The sequence below is a fragment of the Myotis nattereri genome (genome assembly GCF_964212035.1).
Source record: "Myotis nattereri genome assembly, chromosome: 13".
In the NCBI taxonomy this organism is placed as follows: Eukaryota; Metazoa; Chordata; class Mammalia; order Chiroptera; family Vespertilionidae; genus Myotis; species Myotis nattereri.
The window spans coordinates 40,321,249-40,341,857 of NC_138088.1; the positions used below are offsets into that span (position 1 = coordinate 40,321,249).

The following is a 20,609-nucleotide window of genomic DNA, read 5'->3' on the forward strand; positions in this document are numbered from 1 at the left end:
GCAGGAGGGGCCCTTCCCCTCCCCTCCGCAGCCTGGCCTCCTGCCCGCCCACAAGCAGCAGAGCCAGGCTGGGAGTCCTTCAGGGTTCTCTGCAGGGGGCAAGGGGTTCTGGGGACATGAGGGACAGGCTGGGTTGGGAAGGGGCAGTCCCTTCTTCAGAGCCAGGTCGCAGGCAAGGAGGGAGTGTCACCATTCTGCACTTCTTGGCCTGACCTCACGCACATATTCATTCAACAGTATTTATTAAGCGCCTCTTTGTGCAAGGCACTTCCGGGAGGGCGGTCTGCAGCCAGGCCTCGCCCACCCGCTCGGCCCCCAGCTGCTCGAGTTCGGCTTGAGAAAAGCTGCCTGGCCCCTGAGAGTTGGGCCTCAGCCTGCCCAAGAGGGTCCAGCCATCCAGGAGCCGCCTGGCGATGGCCCGACCCCAGCCCAGGTCTCCTGGTGGCCCGGCTTCTCGCCAGCCCCCTCCCCGTGGGCACTGGGCGCTATGCGCAGAGGGCACAGCCACACTTGGTGGGCTTCTCCACCTCCTCAGCGAAGGAGGTCCCGTCGCTGCACTCGAAGGTGAACTTCCTCCGCTTCAGCCGCAGGCCCTGGCAGCAGCCCCGGCCCGGGCAGGAGCCCCGGCACTCCACCCACGACAGCGGGCGCGTGGTCTGGCAGATGGCATAGCCCCTCTGGACCTGGTGAAAGTCCCGGACAGGGTCCCCCCGGCACTCGGACTCTGGATGGGACAGATACCAAGAGAAAGCCTCAGGGCACAACTCTGAGCCAGTTCTGCCCCCTGGGAGGCAGGAGGAGGAAGAGGAGGAGCGAGGGGAGCGGGGGAGGCGGAGGGCAGCGTCCGAGGACGGTCCTCTAGCTCTTAGAGCCCACCTTGGCCCCAGCACCCTCCCTGCCCACCATGCACATGCACAGCTTCCTCCCGGGCCACCATGAGGTCAGTGGGAAGGAGGGACTTTCTAGCTGCCCAGGCCTCCAGCACAGATGCCGCTGCCAGGCTGGGGTGGGGGGGGGGGGGTGCTCCCCGCGGCTGCAGGAGTGCAAGAAGCTGGAGGCCTGGGAGGCAATCATGTTGGAGGAGGAATTTGTGCTGGGAGGGTGTGGCCTCGGGACCCTAAAGTGCCTGAGTCCTCAAGACACCCCCTCTCCCCGCAAGCGCTCTCCATTCCAGCAGAAGCATCTTAGTCACGCAGACCAGGCCTGGGAAGGAGTCCCCAACCCGCAGACTTCTGCTGCTCCCGGGGCCCAAGGTGATGGGGCCACGATGCAGAGATCTGGGCAGGAGCTGTTATCACGATCTCGTCTGTAAGGAGAAATCCCAGCCAGAGGGACACTCACCCCAGATCCGGGGCTGCAGGAAAAGCTGGGCCAGGGAGAGATGGGGGCCCTGTGTGAGGGGGACTTGGAGCCCAGAGAGCAGGGTGCGGGGGGAGGGTTACTAAAGCCCCATAGCAGCCTAAGGTGCAGGAAGGGGCAGGGGCACAGAGGGGTTGCTGAGGTTGAGAGGAAGAAAAAACCAAGTTGCTAAAGCCAGTCGTGGGGAGGGACCCTGGAGAGGGCACATCAGGAGGGGGGCCCCTGACCTTGCTCACAGAGCTCGCCTGAAAAGCCAGGGTCACACACACAGTGCGCCCCCTTGGTGGCCGAGGCCTGGCAGTGGCCGTGCAGGCACTGCAGGCCCCCACACGGCTCTGCGGGGGCCCCGGCCTGGTTGCACAGGGCCCCCGAGTACCCCTCTTGGCACTGGCAGCTGTAGGAAAGGGCATCGAGGGGCACGCACTTCCCGTGGACACACCTGTTGGGACAGAGAAAAACACTCTGAAGACAGGCAGAGCCCAGGCAAGGCCCACCCAGGGCGCCCCACCCCCAGCCTCGGCATCACGGATGTTAGCCTGGTCCCAAGATGGAGACATTTGCTTCCCGAAGAAGCAAAATGTGAGTCTGTGCTTGTCCCTACAGACCTTTCCTGTTCATAAAAATAGAAACCCAGGAAAATGTAATGAAACCCTGCTAGGTCACCGTGTTCTGATCTTGGGCGTGAAAGCCATTCTCTTTCCTCGCCACAGGGAATGGGAACTTGCAAGGAAGGGAAGGGAGCCTGCAGGTGGGCAAGGGGGGAGGGCTCCCTGAGCCCAGCGCGGCTCACTTGTGGCCGTGACAGGGGCCGTCAGCTGGCTGGTCGCAGTGCAGGCCCCCCCAGCCGGCCTCGCAATGGCACACAGGCCCGGGGGTGGCGTTGGGCTGGCAGATGCCGTGCAGGCAGAAGAGCTTCCGGCAGGGCTCACAGCCCGGCACCACGCCCGGCTTCATCCGTGTCTTGGTGAAGTCCTGCAGCTCGTTGTTGATGTACAGGTTTCGGATGCACCCGTGGAAGCTGGTGCCGTTGAGGATCTGCCACAGGCGGAAGGCGGCCGAGTTCACGTCCACCGGCATCCCTGGGGTGGTGGGGAGGGGGCAGACTGAGCTGGCCAGGCTCGGGCGGTGCCCGGCACCTCCCTCTGAGGTCTGTGGGCACCTGCACCGTGTTCCCTCTTGTCCGTGGCCTCTGTCCTGTCTCTGCAACCCTGGACCAAGGTCCTCTGCCACCGTGGAGGGTGCAGACTCCTTCCCCAAAAGAAAAGGAAAAGCTGCCTTCCCGTGGCCAGGGCTGGGTGCTAGCCTGGCCGCAGCCAGCTGACCAGTGAGGCCCGGGCGCCTCAGTCTGGCTGCGCTCGCCCAGGGTTCCTTCCTTCCCTCTGGGACACCTGTCCTTACCTCCCAGAGGCCCCAAAGGCAGCAAAGGACTGGGACCTGGAACTCGGGTGTATGGTACTTTGTCACCTGCTTTTGTGGTCACTACTCACAGCAACCCTCCGAGGTAGGAGCTGCTAAACCCCACTGGATGCTCAGTGCTCGGTGACTTGCCCAAAGTTGCACAACTAGTAAACCCAGGTTCTCATCCCTCCCACCTGCCCACTCTCTAGGCCAGGCCCTGCACAGCGCTGAGACGACCCCACTGCCTCCGGGAGCCTGCTCTCTGGACCTGGAAATGTCCGCAGGTGGTGGGCAGGGCCAGTTAGCTGCAAAGCCTGGAAGGCCAGCTGGGCAATCCCCAGCTCATGCGGGGTCCTGGGCCTGGGCCTCCGGCAGCAGCTCTGGGCCTCTGAGGGCCCAAGACTGGGGATGGACCCTGAACATTGAACAAGCCCCTTCTGGCCCAAAGCCAAGAAGAAAGATGCCCAAGGTGTAGAGCACAGCCGGGGGAATTCCAGCACGCCCCTTCCCTTCCCTCCCCCGCCTGGGTCAGGTCCCCGTCCCCACTCAGGCACTTCCCCTCCCTCGTTAGTGTGGGCTGGGGGACAGCAGCCTGGCTCCTGGCAAGGGAACACAATCCACCTGCAGCTTGGCCGGTCACTAGACCCTCCCCCACCACCTGCAATGGTCCCCACAGTCCTGTGCCCTGGGCCCCGCCCCTGGCCAGAGAGTAGGAGGACCCCACCTGGAAAGGCTATCACCACCCCCTGAAGGAGAGGCCTGGGGCGGGGCAGGTCCTCACCTCCCACGTAGAGGGGAGCCTCGCTGTTCAGTGTGTAGTGCTTGCCGAAGTTGTCCATGGTCATGGGACTGCCGCCATCGATGGAGAGATTCACCATCTGGTCGAAGGTGACCAGCTCCACCGTGTGGAACTGCCCGTCGTTGATCGTCTCGGCACTGGAAGAAGATGGGTGCCCCCACCCCAGAGGATGAGCTTCAGTTGGGCCCATCCCTTCCTGGACATGCTGCCACGGGTCCAGCAGCTGCTTCCCAAGGGACCACATCTCTCAGGGGAGACGGACTGGGGGCCTATGGCCCAGCCTCTCCTGCTCCCTGGGGAAAGCTGAGACGTTTGGGGCAGGTGTTTTCAACCTAATCCGTCTCCTCCTCCCACCCAGGAGCGCCCTGTGAGGTGGTGGTGGGAGGGGAAGGACCCGCCTGGGCTGTGCTCGATGGTTCAAATGCCCTCTCCTCTCGGGCAGCCCAGGTTCTGGTGGTCTCATTAATGACCTGCTTTCGGCCCAGGAGACCCCTGAGAGCGGCCGACAGGCCTGAGGAAGCCCCACCTGTAGATGGCAGAGCTGGGGTAGCTGCCAGGGTCGTAGCTGACACGCACATGGCCCTGGTACAGCTCCACGGCGATGTGGTCATTGTCCCCGTTGTACAGCAGGATCCCGTTGTCCTCTGCCGTGGAGACCTGATGAGCAAGGGCACCGTCTCTCCAACCCCATCCCCCGCAGCAGCAGCACAGGCTGGCGGGCGGAGCGCACGGGGGGGGGGGGGGGGGTGGCCATCGGAAGAGAGATGCTGTGTGCAGAACTGCCCTCCCCTGCCTGCCCAGGTGACATGGCAGCCCCGGGTTTAAATCCTAGCCACTGACCGTGTGGCCAGGGCCAGGCAGCAGAGGGCAGATGGGCCAGCTGAGGCCTGGAAACTACGTGCCAGGAGGGGCAGGTAAGAGCCCTTCAGACCACCTGCTCGAGAAGAAAGGCAGACGGGCTGTGGGGCAGCCGCTCTGTGGGCCTCGGGGAACTGCCTTGGGGGTGGGGGCAGGGGGGCCCCTCCAGAGAGGACACGTTCAGGAAGGCTCTCTGACAGCCAGAGCCACCCAAACCTGGAAGGAACTGCTCAGGAGGTAGATGTTTAAGACATAAAATGGAAAAATAAGGGACCACAAGAACTTGTGGTTAAAGACATAAGCTGGGAGTTAACCTGGCCGCGCTCCAGGCACATGACTCAAAGCCCGTCGCGCATTGGAGGTGAAGCGAGGAGTCGTTGAGACAAGAGATGGTGGGACAGGGTCCTGGTAAGCTTGGTTTTCTGGATCTAGTCGCCCATGAGACCACCTCCCCCTCCTGCCTCTTCTTTGAGATTGGATTTATATGCCAATAACCTTTCCAATTCTGCTTAAACGACTTCAAGCTGAGATGCTGACACCCACATCCGAAGACTCCGACCGACACAGGGGCCTCCCCACGGTCCCGGGCGTGTCTTGAATCTCTGACCTGAGGCCAGGGCCCCCCGCCGCCGGACTCCCCTCTGTGACCGGTGCCCTGGGCACCCACCTGCAGGGTGATGTTGGCCCGCGGCCAGTTCTGCAGGTCTGTGAACTGCAGGTATGTGTCCCGGTCCACGAAGTTGACACTGAGCAGCTTCTCACACTCGGGGCCGCCGAAGCCCGGGAGGCACTGGCACACGGGCCGGCTGCCCTGGTCCACGCAGCGGGCCCCATTCTGGCACTCTGCCCCCTCGCAGGGGCTCCTGGGGGCGGCTGGGCGGGGCGGGGTCTCACAGAGCTGCCCACTGGGAGGGAAAGGACGCAGGTCAGACAGGGCAGGGCAAAGGGAAGAAGGCCTCTTCCTCCCCCAGGTTCTGGCGAGGAGCTCACTAAACATCGTGGGAAACTGGATCCTTAAGGCGACAGAAAATGCTGCTAATGAACACTTTATCCGAGAGAACTAGGAGCCAGAAGGGTGGTGAGAAACAAGTGTGGTCCCTGCCCCAGCAACAGCGATGTCACCTGGGCAGGTGTCAGAAATGGAAAGCCTACTGAATCTGCACTTTCACACCAGGCCAGGTGACTCGTGTGCTCGTTAAAGTTTAAGAATTGCTCATGTTGCCCTAACCGGTTTGGCTCAGTGGATAGAGCGTCGGCCTGCGGACTGAAGGGTCCCAGGTTCGATTCCGGTCAAGGGCATGTACCTTGGTTGTGGGCACATCCCCAGTGAGGGGTGTGCAGGAGGCAGCTGACTGGTGTTTCTCTCTCATTGATGTTTCTAACTCTCTATCCCTCTCCCTTCCTCTCTGTAAAAAATCAATAAAATATATTTTTTTAAAAAAAAGAATTGCTCATGTCTCATTTTACAGAAAGGAAAACTGAGATTTAAAACAAGCAAAAGAGGGAAGACTCAAAATAAAGAAAAGAGGGAACATTACTACCAAGGGCAGTTCTGATCCAGGCTACAACAATCTGTAGCATTAGTATCCACAATAGCCAAAGTGTAAACAGTCCAAGTAGATGGATAGACCAACGAAAGTGGTAGATCCCTACAATGGAATATTATTCAGCCATAAAAAGGAGTGAAGTCCTGCCACCTGCCACCACATGGATGACCCTCAAAAACATGGCGCTAAGTGAAAGGCAGTTATAAAGGACCACAGACTGGATACTTCTGTTTATCTGAAATGTCCAGAATAAGCGAATCTACACACACAGATACCAGCAGATTAGTGGTTGCCGAGAGCTGAGATGGAGGAGACTTGGGGTGACAGGTAAGAGGTGTGGAGTTTCTGGAGTAATGGAATGTTCTGAAATGGATGGTTCTAAAACGAATGCACAACTCTGGACATATACTAAAAGCCACTGAATTGCACATCTTAATCACATGAATTGTAGTGTATGTGAATTACAGCTCAATAAAACTGAAAGAAAAACAAAAAACCCCAAGCAGATCATGGGAGGTGGGTGGTCAGAAGGAGAGCAGGTGTCAGTCCCCTCTCCCAACCTCCCAGAGGAGCCAAGACACAAATGCCAGTGACCTTTATGGCGGTTGTGACTTCAAAGGCTCCCGGAGCAGTAAGTGAGAGGGCCCTGCCCACTGATCTGTACCCGCCGCCCACTCCCTCCACCAAAAAGGTTACGCACCCGCTGCCTGTGCTCTGAGTGGTTAAGTCACGTTCCCAAGGCCACACAGCTGTGACGGGTGACGGTTCAAGCCAGGACCCGACACCCAGGCTCTCACCCTCCCTCCCTCCCGCCAACCACGTCTGGGGGCTCCTGCCAAGCCCCAGGCCAACGTCTAAGAGGAGTCGGTCCCTCGTGGGTGTGCAGGCCTCTCACCTGTAGCCCTCAGCACAGAGGCAGGAGTAGCTGTTCACATCGTCTATGCACTGGGCCCCATTCTGGCAGCGGTGGTCCCTGCAGTCATCCTGGTTCTCGCTGCAGTTGTCACCCGAGTAACCTGGTGCACACTCACACCTGGAGGTCAGAGGCGGGTAGGCAGTCAGCTGTGTGTGACAGACAACCTGGAGGCCCTGTGGGTCTATGGGGTCCCCCGGGAGGTCAACCAGAGCCCTGGATATAAAGGTGCCGCGCCTGTCCTGGGGCCCTTTTGGAGAGCTTGTGCAGTTGGTGGGGCTCTAGGTTGGGGGGTGGGCACCCAGCAGCAGGAGGAGATGGGAATCTTGTCAGGAAGGACCCAGATTCACCACCAACAGCACATCCAGGGCCAAACTGCAGCCCCTTCCGGACCTACCCAGCTGCTCAGCACACGGCTCCCAGTCATGGGGCTCATCCTTCCCTCCACCCCAGCTTCCCCAGCTCCACCAGCCCAGCCTCCTGGCCCCAGCCGGGCAGGTGCCCACCTCTCTGTCAGTGTCTGACTCCAAGCCAACCTCCAGCTCCCTGCTTGCATTGTGCCTCACTGCTCACCCCAAAATCCATTCCGGCCAAAAATCCAATCCAGTCCTATTAAGCAAAGGGCATACTCCTCCACCCCCTTGCAAGATGCTCAGGCCTTCTCCACTGGCAGCAACCCCCACACCACCAGCACTTCTGCCTTCACTCCCTTCCCTTCACCCCTGCTGGTTCTGGAATACCCTCACCCCTCTCCCTGCCTCATTCCGGCCAGGCCAAGACCTCACCTCCTCTGAGAAGCCCCTGGTGTCACTGAGCAAACTTTTGCTTGAAACCCTTCCAAACTGCAGACTGCAAATTGCAAACTGAACAACCTGGCAGGTGAGTGCCCCTGCCTAGATTTTTTACTCATTCCCAGTGTTTTTCAGGCTGCAAGAAATACCCTTCTACCAGCACACACACACACACACACACACACACACACACCTGAAATCATACTTATCCTTAGTGTATACAATGGTATGATGCTCTCTGATGTTTTCTGTTTCATTTTTTAAGTTAACCTTGACCTACCCATTAATCACAAGTCACTATTGGGTCTTGAGCAGCAGTCTGAAGACTGTTTCAGTACCTAAGCCACCACCCATTCCTTCATATTCATTCATTCATTCATGCATTCATTCAACGAATGTACTGAATACTTGCCGGGTTCCAGGTACAATGAGCTGAGCATTTGTCCATCTTTCCTCCAAAACAGGAAGTTGAGAGGACATGGACCTCCCCCACTGTATGTGCTCACCTGTGCGGTGGGAGGGACTACCCCAGCACAGTGTGGGTGACAGTGTGCAGCCTCACTTTATCCACCTGAGGTCCGGCCCCTCTGAGGAGCGGGCATGCCTCTTGATCTGCCCCTGCTCCTTGGTCTCTGTGCCCCGTCCCCCAATCCCACCCCGTCTTCCGTGCCAGCTCACCCGGGAAGGCAGTGTGCCCACTGTTTGGCGGCTCCCATGTAGACTCTCGATCTCACAGCCGGGCCTCTAACATCCCCTGGCTCTCCCTCTGCCCAGGGGCCTCAGCTCCATGGTGACCCCATCCCCCTACCCTGGCCTGAGTGGCTGGGGTTGGGCCCCTCAGCCACAAACTACAAGGAGCCCTGCCCTGACTGGTGGAACCAGGGTCCCAGAACTGACACTATATTTGAAAACTACAGATGGGAGCAACATCCTAAAACCCCATGACCTGCATATCACATGCAGTCTTGAGGTGACAAAGCACTTCCATGTATGCCAGTAACAACGGAGACAACAGTCAAGAAGCCCTTTTCCTGAGGCCAAACAGGAGGACTTTTAAAAGGTAATACAGTGCCTACAACTGTAAATTGTGTAACATGTCAGTGGGATCGAGGGCAGCCCCTCAATCAAACATGTTCACAGCTCTGCAGCACAATCTACACGGATGGCTGTTGACTGTAGCCCCATAGGCGTGTGGTCAGCTTTTATTTCTATTGATTTTGTTAATCCTCACCCGAGGACATTTTTCCATTGATTTTTAGAGAGAATGGAAAGGAAGGGGAGAGACAGAGAGAGAAACATCGATGTGAGAGAGACACATTGGTTGCCTCCCACATGGGATGGAACCTGAAACTAAGGTACATGCCCTTGACCGAAATTGAACCCGGACCCTTCAGTCCATAGGCCAATGATCTATCCACTGAGCCAAACCAGCTAGGGCTGTGTGTTCTGCTTTTGTACCAAATTAGAGGCCCAGTGCACAAGATTCGTGCACTGGGGAAATCCCTCAGCCCAGCCTACGCCCTCTCGCAGTCTGGGAGCCCTCAGGGGATGTCCTACTGCCACGGAGGCTAGAGAGGCTCCCACCACTGCCACTGTGCTCCCCAGCCAGCTCAGTGTGAGCCCTGTGGGAGCACACTGACCACCAGGGGGGCAGCTCCTGCGTTGAGCATCTGCCCCCTGGTGGTCAGTGCACATCACAGCGACCGGTTGTTCTGCCATTGGGTTGATTTGCATATTACCCTTTTATTATATAGGATACGTTCAGGTCAGGTCTGATTTTGCTATCAAACCGACTTTTGGTTTTCAGAGTTCTGTGGGTTTTGTAACGGGATGAGAAACTGAGGGTCTGGAATGACAATGGCTATTTATGGAGCATTGATGGGAGGTCAGACATGGAGCTAAGTGCTTTCTGCGCATGTGCTCATCCTCTCCTTACAACCACCCCAGGAGGAAGCTTCTGGTGCCTCCAGCTCGCAGATGAGAAAACAGGCTCAGAGTGGGCAAGCCATCCATTCAAGCTCATGCTGGCAGCAAAGCTGTCCCCTTAACCACCCCCACACTGACTCACAGGAACCCCACATGGCTGAGACCACACCCACTTGACAGGCGAGGAATAGGATGGGGAGGGGGTTGGCATGGAGGGGAGGTGACTTGGCAGCCCCTGCCCTTCCCTGACCCTGGAAATGGGCAACACCTACCTGGGCCCATCCGGGGTGCCCACACACTGGGCCTCGTGCTGACACGGGTTCAAGTCCGGGGAGCAGAAGTCCACCAGCTGCTCACAGGCCCTTCCTAGAGAAAGAACCAGGGAGAGGCAGGAGAGAAGCTGCCCCCACCCCCCCCCCCGCCCCCGCTCTGCCAGGCAGCCACCAGCAGACACCTCCTGCCGACGCTGAGGCAGGGCCCCAGCTGTCACGGGAATGGGGCTCAGGGCATGCACGCCCGCCCTCACCTCCCCGCAGACACTCCATGTCCACATACCCGCATACTGCAGGGGGCACTGGCAAGTGTAGCTGCCCACGCCGTCCACACAGACGCCTCCATTGGCACATGCGTGCTCCACACAGTCGTCTGTGTTCACCCCGCAGGTCGGTCCTTCAAAGCCAGTCGGACAGGAGCACCTGGGGCAGGGGAGGAGGGGGAGGCAGGTGGGCCCATGGTCACAGGTCAATGTCCTCCCAGAGGTGTGGTACCTACTCGCGGCCAGGCCCTCGCAGGATGCCGGGGGTTAAAGGTGAGCAAGCCCAGCCCTGCACTATGGGCCTCACAGTCTGGTGGGGAGATGCGGAGGAGACGCAACCAGAGGAGAGGCGGTGAGATCGGGACCGTGCAGCACAGAGGCCAGTGAGGGGGAACAAAGGGGCAGCACCCAGCTCCTCCTTGGGGGAGTGGTCAGGGTGGGCTTCCTGGAGGAGATGATGGTTAATCAAGGACCCTGACAGGGGAGTGCAGGAATGGGAGGGAAGACAGTGGGGTCAGGGCATGTGCAAAAGCCTGGAGAAGACCCTAAAGCCAGCCCTCTGGGAGGGGTCCTGCTCATGCCGATAGTTCAGGCCTTGGGGAGCACACACCTCAGGGACCCAGTGAGAATGGGGCTGGAGCAAGTTGTGGAGAGCACTGGAGACCAGTGATCTCCAAACCAGATCCACCCTCCCCCGGGGCACCTGGGGCTTTCCAAGGGGCTGTGGGTCAGAGAGGTCTGAGAAATCAACCTCCAGACCTACAAGCTCTGCAGAGACTCTTTCCTGGACTGACCGGCCCCCGAGCTCCCCAAAAGCACACACCCCTCCCAGCCCAAGTCCAGGGTGGGACATGCCTGGGGCCTAAAATCCCGGGGCTCCAAATAAAGGGACAATTAGGAATATTGATGTTTTAAAGGTGAAGGAACAAACGGCGTCTGAAAGTCAAGCAGTTTCCAGCTCCACGTGTTAAAAATAATTGAAGGAAGGCCTCGTGGAACTGTCAGCCGATAAGCATTAAAAATAGCTTTTGATGACATATCACTCTGCGCTTTTTGGCATATAGACTCGGAAGGATTTCAAAGACTTGAGTGGCATGGCTATAATAAAACTCCTTCTAATCTCATCTGTTTATTGATGAGAACAAACTTTCTCAGCATTTACAGCTATATATATAAAGCTCTATCTCACCCAGAGAGGAGTCTAAAAAATTCTACTTTTATTTGTAATCACTATCAATCAAATGTTGTAGTGTTGTTTTGATCGACTGTATAGTATTGATCATTGTCATGATAGCTCAATGCAAAGGAAACTTTTAATCAGAGGCAGTTGGTCACAAGAAATAAAGAAAAGTTTAAATTTACACTTATATACCCATGATGGTGGTGCAGACACATGGCGGGTACTCCAGGAAAGTCTCCCCCAGCACAAAGGCAGATTACATTAGAAAGAAAGTGGGTGGGGGTGTGGGGAGAGAAATGGGCATACTAGTTCAAGAAGAAAAGGCAAATATTTAAACTGTAAAAGAGCAGCTCATTCGTGTAAGTTTTTAATGGTAAATTGCTATGCTGCTCTGGCCAGTGTTGCCCAGTGGTTGGAGCATCAGCCGGCACACCAACAAGCAGCAGGTTTGATCTGGCCGGGTCAGGGAGCGTGTGGGAGGCAACCAATTGATGTGTCTCTCTCACATCCATGCTTCTCTCTCTTTCTTTCCCTCCCTCCCCCCCCCTTCTACTCTAATAATTAATGGATAAAATATCCTCAGGTGAGAATTAACTACAACAAAAAATTGCTGTGCTATTTAGATTGCATTGGAGAACAATAAAAGAGTAATAGGTTTATTTTTAAATGTTAATATTTACTATAGCCTGAAAATGACCTCCTTTACAACAAAAAATTAAACTTACAATGACAAATTTTAGCTGTCAACTAAAAGTGTATGAGAATATATATAGTTTTTAAATTGTGTTGGGGGGGTATGTGAGCAAAAAGGTTTGAAGCCCACGGTTTTGGGACATGTCCTGGAGTTTAATCCCCCCCCCCCACACACACACACACACACATAAATGGGGGTGGGTTGGGGGTGGGGGCAACAGAGAGGTTTTAAGAGAGCTGAGGCGATCAGCTTGGCATTTCTGAGAAGGCTCTTGTAAGCCTCAAGGTTGAGGGGTAACTCAGAGAGGCACCCCCTTTCTACCTGGAGGGCCCACCCAAAGGCCCCCAATCTGTAGGGCTGCTAGGTGTGAGGGGGGCCATCCCTGCTGTACCCCTCTCTGCCCAGCAGGGGGAGTTTCTGTGGGTGTCCTTCCAGCCCCTCCACTCTCCACAGACATCCCCTCCCAGGAGTCCAGGGAATGAGGAGGCGGCTTTGCTTTGCTTAACTGCCCTGCAGAACTGCCGCCCAAGCCCAGAGGAGGACGGAGCCTATTGTAAGGACGCCGTTGCCAAGGCAACAATGGCTGAAAGGCCATTTAGTGCTTTCCCTTTATACCTGGTAATTTGGGTTTGCAGAGACAGATTTGGCCATTTCTGCCTGTAAATGCAGAGCCAATTTATTTTCAGCAACTCAATATCAAGTGTTTTTCAGAAAAGCTCTGGGTCCAGGAGAGCTCGGGGTATGCACTGAGGGGGCCTGGGGGAAGCAGGTCAGTGGGGGGAGGGGTGCTTGCATGGTAAGTCAGCACGGGAGAGCTTGGGATTCGATCCTGGGGGAGGGTCGCCCTTCACCGAGAGCCGTGGGAAACTGGCTGCCGTGTGGAACCAGCGGGACCAGGAGATGGTGTGTGAGGCGCCAGGGGGCAGGCCCAGGATTTGCTCCCACCTCTGGGCAGGCTTCTGTCTTTGGGGCTTGGGGTGGTGGCTTGACTGGAAAGAGCTGGCTAAGGGCCCTGCTTCAGGCAACATTGGCACAACAAGCAGGTGTTTGACTTCTATTAAAGGCCTCCGGTTAGCAGAGATTATAGGGGTTTAAAGTGTCGCCAAACTGCCCCTTGGCACTGCCACTGCATATGTCCTTGGCCATGGATTCCCAGTGCCATCAAAAGACTGTCCTGGCACCTGGCAAGGACAGAGAGTGGCCTGGAGCAGGAGTGGGCAGCTTGGCTCCAGCCCCAGCGACGCCCCCTCCCCACCCCCCCTCCCCCCGCTGGCTCCCACTGCTCTGGGCAATGGGCATGGCCGGTGGGTGTGGAACTGTCTCCAGTGAGTGTTCGCTCCCGCTGCGCCCACCCTCCACCCCCTCCCAGAGCACAGAGGATGGGCGGGGTGGCCACTCGATGTGGAGGAGGAGGGCGGCGAAGCATGGGTGCTGGGTCCCGTCGGCACCCGCCCCCCGGGTTCTGGCCCCCCCAGGCAACTCACGTGAAGCCAGCATCCTCGCCCTCCTGTTCCTGGCAGGTCCCGCCGTTCTCACAGGGGCCACTGGCACAGCTGTCCAGGGGCACCTCACAGTCTCGGCCCTGGGGAGAGAGTCAGGGATGGGGACCCCAGGGGCCCATGGGAGCCGACAGCCAGCCCCCCCTCGGCAGCGCGGCCTGCCTGTCCCTCGTGTTACTTGTTCATTCGTTCCTTCAAGCGCAGCCCTGGGCAGGACCTGCTCTCAGGGCACCGGGGGCAGATGGGGAACACGACAGGGCACCCGGCCCTCCAGGAGCAGCCCTCCTCCTCCCGGGCCCAGCCGCCACTCAAGCCTCCACTCACCTTATAGCCGCTGGAGCAGGCACACCTGTACCCTTGAAGGGGGTCGTTATGGCAGCTGCCCTGGTTCTGGCACGGGCTGGACAAGCAGGGATCACACTTGGCCTGGACAGCCAGAGTGGGGGGACCTGAGGCCAGGGGAGGAGGTTCCTATAAGGAGGAGGCGGGGAGGCCCCAGCTCCCCGCTCCGTACTCCCAGCCCTTCAGAGATGGGAGGTGGGAAGCCCTCTCCCCAAGAAATGGTTGCCATTTCCTCTGAGTCCCGTTCATCCTCCTTTCACAGCCCCACCACCACCACTAGCCTCTCCTCCTCTGTAAAATGGGGTTAATAACAGCCCCCGCCCCCTGGGGCCATAAGGACTAGATGAGCTAATCCGCAGAAAGTGCTAAATGGCTGGTGTGGCCGCCTCAGGAGCCCTCGCACGGCGGTCAGGTAGGCATCTGTGTGAGGGGCCATAGTCGCTACTACTGAAGTCCGATGACCTTCTCGGGGTCCCCTACACCCTCTGAGGCAGCCACCCCCAGGCCTGTCACCTGCTAACCAGGAAAGCAAGGGGGGGCCCTCTACAGGGAGCCACGCGGCTCCACGAGGAGGCCACGCTGAGGAGCGCCGTGAAGCTGATTGTCTCCGAGGCCAAAGCGGAAGGGCCGCTTCCCACCACCTCTCCAGGTCCGAGCACGGCCTCGCCAGCCCTCCAGGACTCACTGGTCGCCCTCCCTGAACTTGGAGGTGGGCGAGGAGCACCTCCTGCGGGGGCATTAGGCCCTCACAAGAATAATCGGGAGGAGCAGCCCGCTAGTTTCCCACCGAAGACGCCTCTGGAAGTGGTGAGCTCTCAGCGCTGCTCAAAGGCATGAGCGTGAACAGGACAGAAACACGGCTCGGTAACTGGACGGGGGCGGGGGCTTCTCGGGTGCAGGTGGGACTCTGCTTCTTGATCCGGGGGCTGGTTACCTGCGTGCGCTCAGTTTGTGAAAATCCAGCGAGCCATTCACTTACGATCTGTGTGCTGTCCCGTTATGCACGTTGTATTTCAATAAAGAGTTTTTAAAAAATAACTTCTCACCAGTACCAACACCCCCAGCTAAATAAATCCTGAGCAAACGTTTCAACATGAGTTGGCCTGCTCCGGACAGCTCAACAGCTAAGCCCATATCGAGCCCTGGGAACGGTTACCCGTGTGACAGCATCCTGCACGCAGGGTGGCCGGCCGCCTCATTAACCTACGGCTGTCACTTTCCCTTCCGATGGGGGTCTACGAGCTTGTGCGGCAGGTCCCTGCCCCAGGGCCGGCCTCTAGCGTGCACCCCCCACTTCCCCAGCTGTCCCCAGTGCACAAAGCTGGGCCCGGGGCAGCCACGCAGCAACTCCCTCTGCTCAGCAGGATTCCTGGGGCTCGGGCTGTCAGTCAGTCCATCAAGCCCCGAACGAAGGAGCATTTACAGATGCCCAGGGTGAGGCGCCTTCAGAGCAAAGCCGGAGGAGCCTGGATCCCTGTGTTTCTACAAACATCAGGAGAGGGGCAGCTGGGTCCGGCGGCTCAGGGTTTAAGCAAATTGCTGAGCCAATTCCTACCAAAGGGAGGCCCGAGTGCTTGCAGTGCTGAGAGGCTTGATGCTTCCAGAAATGCCGTGGCTATTTTTACTTTCCTTACATAACCCCCGGAGGGATTCAAGCCCTAACCGCCGAGATTTTCTGCCTGGCTTCTTCCTTCACTGTTATGTCGGGATAGAAGGCAGCCACGTTAACCAGCTGCAGGTGCCTCGTTGCTGCCGCCTGACCACTCCCCCAGCCAGGCACCCACCGCGGCTCAGAAGGCCCAGCCAGGGTGAAGCAGGTCAGCCAGCAGTGGGAGGTGGGGACGCGCCCGCCACCCTCCACCCCTTCCTCGGCTCACCTTGGCATTCAAACTTCTTGGCAGGAGTGGTGAGGAGCAGCTTGCCCTCCATGTCTGGGGGCCCTGCGCAGCGGGCAATGCCTGGTTCCTTGTAGCCTGTCTTCACCCAGCTGGACAGCCAGCGGAGGTGGCAGTCACAGTGCAGGGGGTTGGCACCAATGGCCCTGGGTCAGAGAGCAGAGAGAAACGCATTACAGCTTCGTGGGGTCCTTCATCCCTGGGCACCTAGGGTGCAGGGCACTCCCCCAGGTGCTGGCAAAAGCCCTACTTTCACCATCATGTACTGTGTGACCAGTTTCAAGTCCTACACGTGCTAAACGTTGAAACTGAGGCTCAAAAAGGTGGAGGCCCCTGCCTACGGCTGCACAGAGGAAGGGGGAGGTGGTGCTGCCTCGGACCCTCTCACTGGCCCCGCCGTGCGGGCTTCTCTCCGTCTCACAGATGTGGGAACTGGGCCTCATGCGGTCACACAGCTCTCGAAGGGCCGCCCCTGGGTCCAGACCCAGACTGTCTGACTCTGAAGCTCATACTCTTTAGTTTTTCTTTTCATTTTTAACCAAACAAGGAGCTCACGAATGCACTCCCATTGTAAACCTCCTTCAGACACTGCAACCACAGTCTCTGCCTCACACAACGTTGTGAAGGCGCCAAATGCCACTGAATCGTACACAGTAAAATGGTGAATTTACGTTACATGAATTTTACTGGATTTTTTTAAATTTTTTTTTATTTTATTAATTTTTTTTAAAATATATTTTATTGATTTTTTACAGAGAGAAAGGGAGAGAGATAGAGAGTTAGAAACATCGATGAGATAGAAACATTGATCCGCTGCCTCCTGCACATCTCCTACTGGGGAGGTGCCCGCAACCCAGGTACATGCCCTTGACCGGAATCGAACCTGGGACCTTTCAGTCCGCAGGCCGATGCTCTATCCACTGAGCCAAACCGGTTTCGGCTACTGGATTTTTTTTTTAAAGGCACATACTGACGTCACGGAGGGAGTGCAAAATGGAATAACACTGACGAGAGGAATTCTGTGCGTATCTGTCAGTTACCAGTGCAGCTGCCGTTTGACCCGGCAACTCTGTTCCTGGGAGTTTTTCTCCCAGATTTACCTGCACAAGGGCGTACAGACATCTGTGCCATGGTGCCGGCCGCAGCACTGTTTGTAATCGGAAGGCTGTTCATCCTGTGCTTAAATAAACCTGCATCCACGTCACAAAACAGTCTACTCCACGGTCCCTGCCGACCGCAGGAGGACACTGGTCACCCCATTCCAGTGTGTAGCTTTCCGGTCCGTCCCCCTATTCACACACATCACATCACAGATACACCACCCGCTCGGCGGCCTTCCTGAGCAGCCCGCTTCTTGCCCCTGAACAGCACGTCCTGGGGAGCTTTCCCGGTTGGCGAAGATGAATCCATCCCATTTTGCCAAACTGCTTCACAGCATCCCAAAGAATGGAGCCTCCGAGCTGACTGAGCCGTGCCCCTGTGCCAGGCACCCTGGCCGTTCCCGCCGGCCGGCCGGCAGCACTCTTGTACGTGCCTCTTGGTGAAGTGAGCCTTTCTCTAGATCAGACGCCTAGGAGGAGGGTTCAGGTTGCAGAGGAAGTGCATGTAAAATAAAATAAAATGAACAGCTGCCCTCCAAAGCAGGTCGTACGGACTCACAGACACCAACACTGTAAAGCCACGCCTGCCCCTGACGTCCCCGCCCCAACGCTGCAGCCGCCAACCTCTTAATGTTTTGACAAGCTGGTGGGCAAGCTCATACTCTTCTCACTGGACCACAGCGAGGCAAAGAGATGGGCACGACACGGCGCTGGGAACATGCAGGGGCCTGAGGTCTTTGATCCGGCAAACAGAAAAGCATCAGCGCTCCATGCCCGACGTTCGTTGATATCAGCGTGATTTTGAAAATCTGAGGCTGCAGAAGGTTGATGAGAATGAGCACCTATTACCTAACCCAGTGGTCGGCAAACTCATGAGTCAACAGAGCCAAATACCAACAGTACGACGACTGAAATTTCTTTTGAGAGCCAAATTTTTTAAACTTAAACTATATAGGTAGGTACATTGTTATTAACCTAATTAGGGTACTCCTAAGCTGGCCTTTGCTAAAAACATCCTCAGTCTGATTGAGGCACGTTCGCTGAGGTCGACCCCTTCCAACTCTCCCATCCACACTCGTCTTGTATCCTTGTTTCGTCTATCTCCTTTCGTTCATCCTCTCTCTATGTCCAAACCATCTCAACATACCTTTCTCAATCCTCGACACTACATCTTCTCTCACTCCACAACGTTCCCTAAAATTAACTTAATAAACTTTACTTAAAGTTTTAAGTCAATTTCGCACTGTACGTGCACGCCCGCACGCGGTATTTTGTGGAAGAGCCACACTGAAGGGGCCAAAGAGCCGCATGTGGCTCGCGAGCCGTGGTTTGCCAACCACTGACCTAACCAGCGGGAAGGCCCTGCCATTTTCCACCTGTTTCTGGGCGATACAGAAGAAGTGGCTCCCCCTGAGATGTGTGCGGTCTGACAAAAGCAGCAGCGACTCTGAGCAGGAATTCCCCAAAATAGCACATCTGCTGACTGTGCGTCTTAAAAAGCCGGCTGAGCCAGGCGTGGACTCCGGCCGGCGCAGCTGCTCGCTGCCCGGCGACCTTGAGGGCTGGCTTCACATCCCTGGGGCTCACTTTATGATTCGATAAAGAGCCTGCAGTCTGGAGAGGGGAAAAGACAAGCACATAGACCTGCGATGGGCGCCGAGGGAGTGACGCAGCTTGGAAATGAAAGCCAGTTCAACCTCGACGAGCACTTAATTCTTTTCTGTCCTGCTTTGCTGACAGCATCCATCCTGACTAATGGGACAGGAGGCACGTTCCTCTTTCCGCTGAACAGAGCTAGGGCTTCTCAGAGGGAGGGGGAGCTCCGACACTGAGTTTTGAAGGTCCAGTGTGTTTTAAAAAATACTTTTCTAAATAACAGGAGTGCAAAAATCATGGTATACTGAAGAGGTTTGCATTTACCACACTAATGTTTAACACAACAAGTGCAAAGAAGTGTAATGATGTTATTCCTAAGATACATTTATTTTAAACTATGTTTTGTCGCACGCTGTGGGAGTACGGTCGGGTAATGAGCCACGAGTTTCAAAGTTATTAGGAATGGCTTCTTCTTTCAGTCCCATAGCTCAGTTACAGAAAACACCAAAAAGACTGAATCTGAGGCCCTTGACCTGTGGTAGGATCATCCTAATTCCCACAGATGTTCCCCCCCCCAATAATGGCAGCAAACTTGCACCTCAAATATGTGTCCCTTTTTGACTATTAATATAAAAATAATAATAAATAATAATAGTCAAGCCCAGCCAGTGTGGCTCAGTGGTTGACCTATGATCCAGAAGGTCACTGTTTGATTCCCAGTGAGGACACATGTCCGGGTTGTGGGGTCCATCTCCAGTGGGGGGCATGCAGGAGGTAGCTGATCAATGATTCTCATCATTGATATTTCTGTCTCTCCATCTCCCTTCCTCTCTGAGATCAATAAAAATATACTTATCCTATCTAATAAAGAGGGAATATGCTAATTGACTGCCACACCTTCAAAGATGGCGGTGCTCACAGCCACAAGATGGCTGGCAGGGGAGGGCAGTTGTGGGTGATCAGGCCTGCAGGGGAGGGCAGTTGGGGGCAACAAGGCTGGCAGGGGAGGGCAGCTGGGGCCAATCAGGCCAGCAGGGGAGGGCAGTTGGGGGCGATTGGGCTGGCAGGGGAGCAATTAGGCATCGATGAGGCTGGCCAGGGAGTGGTTAGGGGGTGATCAGGCTGGCAGGCAGAAGCGGTTAAGGGCAATCAGGCAGACAGGCAGGTGAGCAGTTGGGAGCCAGCAGTCCCAGATTGTGAGAGGGATATCCCAGATTGAAGAGGGTGCAGGCTGGGCTGAGGGACACACACACCAGTGCACGAATTTTATGCACTGGGCCTCTAGTATATATATATATATATATAAAGAATAACAGTCAATATAAAGCTATTCAAAACTCTAAATTCTGCCTTGACCAATTCCTGTTTTCCTTGTTTCTGCATGGAGCAGACTCCAAGCCACACATGAATTCAATATCTCAAGCATTAATTTATCTGACAGCTGAGTTCCTGTGGCTAATTCAGCAGTAGCAGTAGTTCACTTTCACCTGGGGACAGTTTTTCCCAACAAAAACTGCTGTGAACTCAGTGGGGAGTGGAGAGCCACAGGCCCAGCAGAGACGCAATGGTGTGGATGGCATCCAGGCCACTCGTCCATCCACAAGGACTGTGGAGTCCGTCTCCAATAAACGTATAAATAACCCTGTGCTGTTGATCTTTGGCGTAACTTGGAAATAGTTGAAACAGTAGATATTAGGTATGTTCATGCCAAGACCCTGCCGGACTTCTGTTCACATAACCGGGACCAAAATAGCTTCCCTGTGGCTGTCTCACAGAGGCACCAGCTGCAGGGCTTAGTGCCTACGAACACTCCAGGACCTCCTTCGCCTGAGCCCATCCCCGCCCAGGCAGTTTATGTGTGTGCATCACTGTCTCCTTCTAAGGGACCAGGAGGGCAGGAACCAGACATCCCCGCTGCGCCTGACACCAGCAGGCGTCGTACACATTTGCTGAGTGAACGCCTGCCTACAAGCATGACAGCAAATTCAAAAAGAAAAGAATCATCTATTATCCCTTAAATGTAACTAATTTAATGTTCATATATTCCCCCCTTCCACTTCCTGTGTTCATATATGTATATCTTTGAAATTAGAGGGGACCATCTTCTTTATTCTATATTTTCATCAAATACTAAATCACAGTGTCATTATCATTAGCTACTCGCCATTCTGTCATAT

At 56.1% G+C, this 20,609-nt stretch overlaps 1 protein-coding gene across 1 annotated transcript in view; it reads right to left on the reverse strand.

Annotated features, from left to right (window-relative positions):
* Window positions 1–225: 225 nt before the first annotated feature.
* Window positions 226–20,609, reverse strand: part of SLIT1 (slit guidance ligand 1) — a 151,287-nt gene continuing 130,903 nt past the window's right edge. The window contains exons 26-37 of the mRNA XM_081104895.1: window positions 15,719–15,882; window positions 13,824–13,948; window positions 13,485–13,582; window positions 10,147–10,286; window positions 9,864–9,957; window positions 6,857–6,994; window positions 5,082–5,319; window positions 4,083–4,213; window positions 3,539–3,693; window positions 2,150–2,438; window positions 1,587–1,798; window positions 226–724 (exon numbers count right to left, since the gene is read on the reverse strand). Coding sequence (XP_080961021.1) covers window positions 486–724; window positions 1,587–1,798; window positions 2,150–2,438; window positions 3,539–3,693; window positions 4,083–4,213; window positions 5,082–5,319; window positions 6,857–6,994; window positions 9,864–9,957; window positions 10,147–10,286; window positions 13,485–13,582; window positions 13,824–13,948; window positions 15,719–15,882 — 2,023 coding nt within the window. The 3' untranslated portion in view covers window positions 226–485. The remainder of the gene's footprint in view (window positions 725–1,586; window positions 1,799–2,149; window positions 2,439–3,538; window positions 3,694–4,082; window positions 4,214–5,081; window positions 5,320–6,856; window positions 6,995–9,863; window positions 9,958–10,146; window positions 10,287–13,484; window positions 13,583–13,823; window positions 13,949–15,718; window positions 15,883–20,609) is intronic.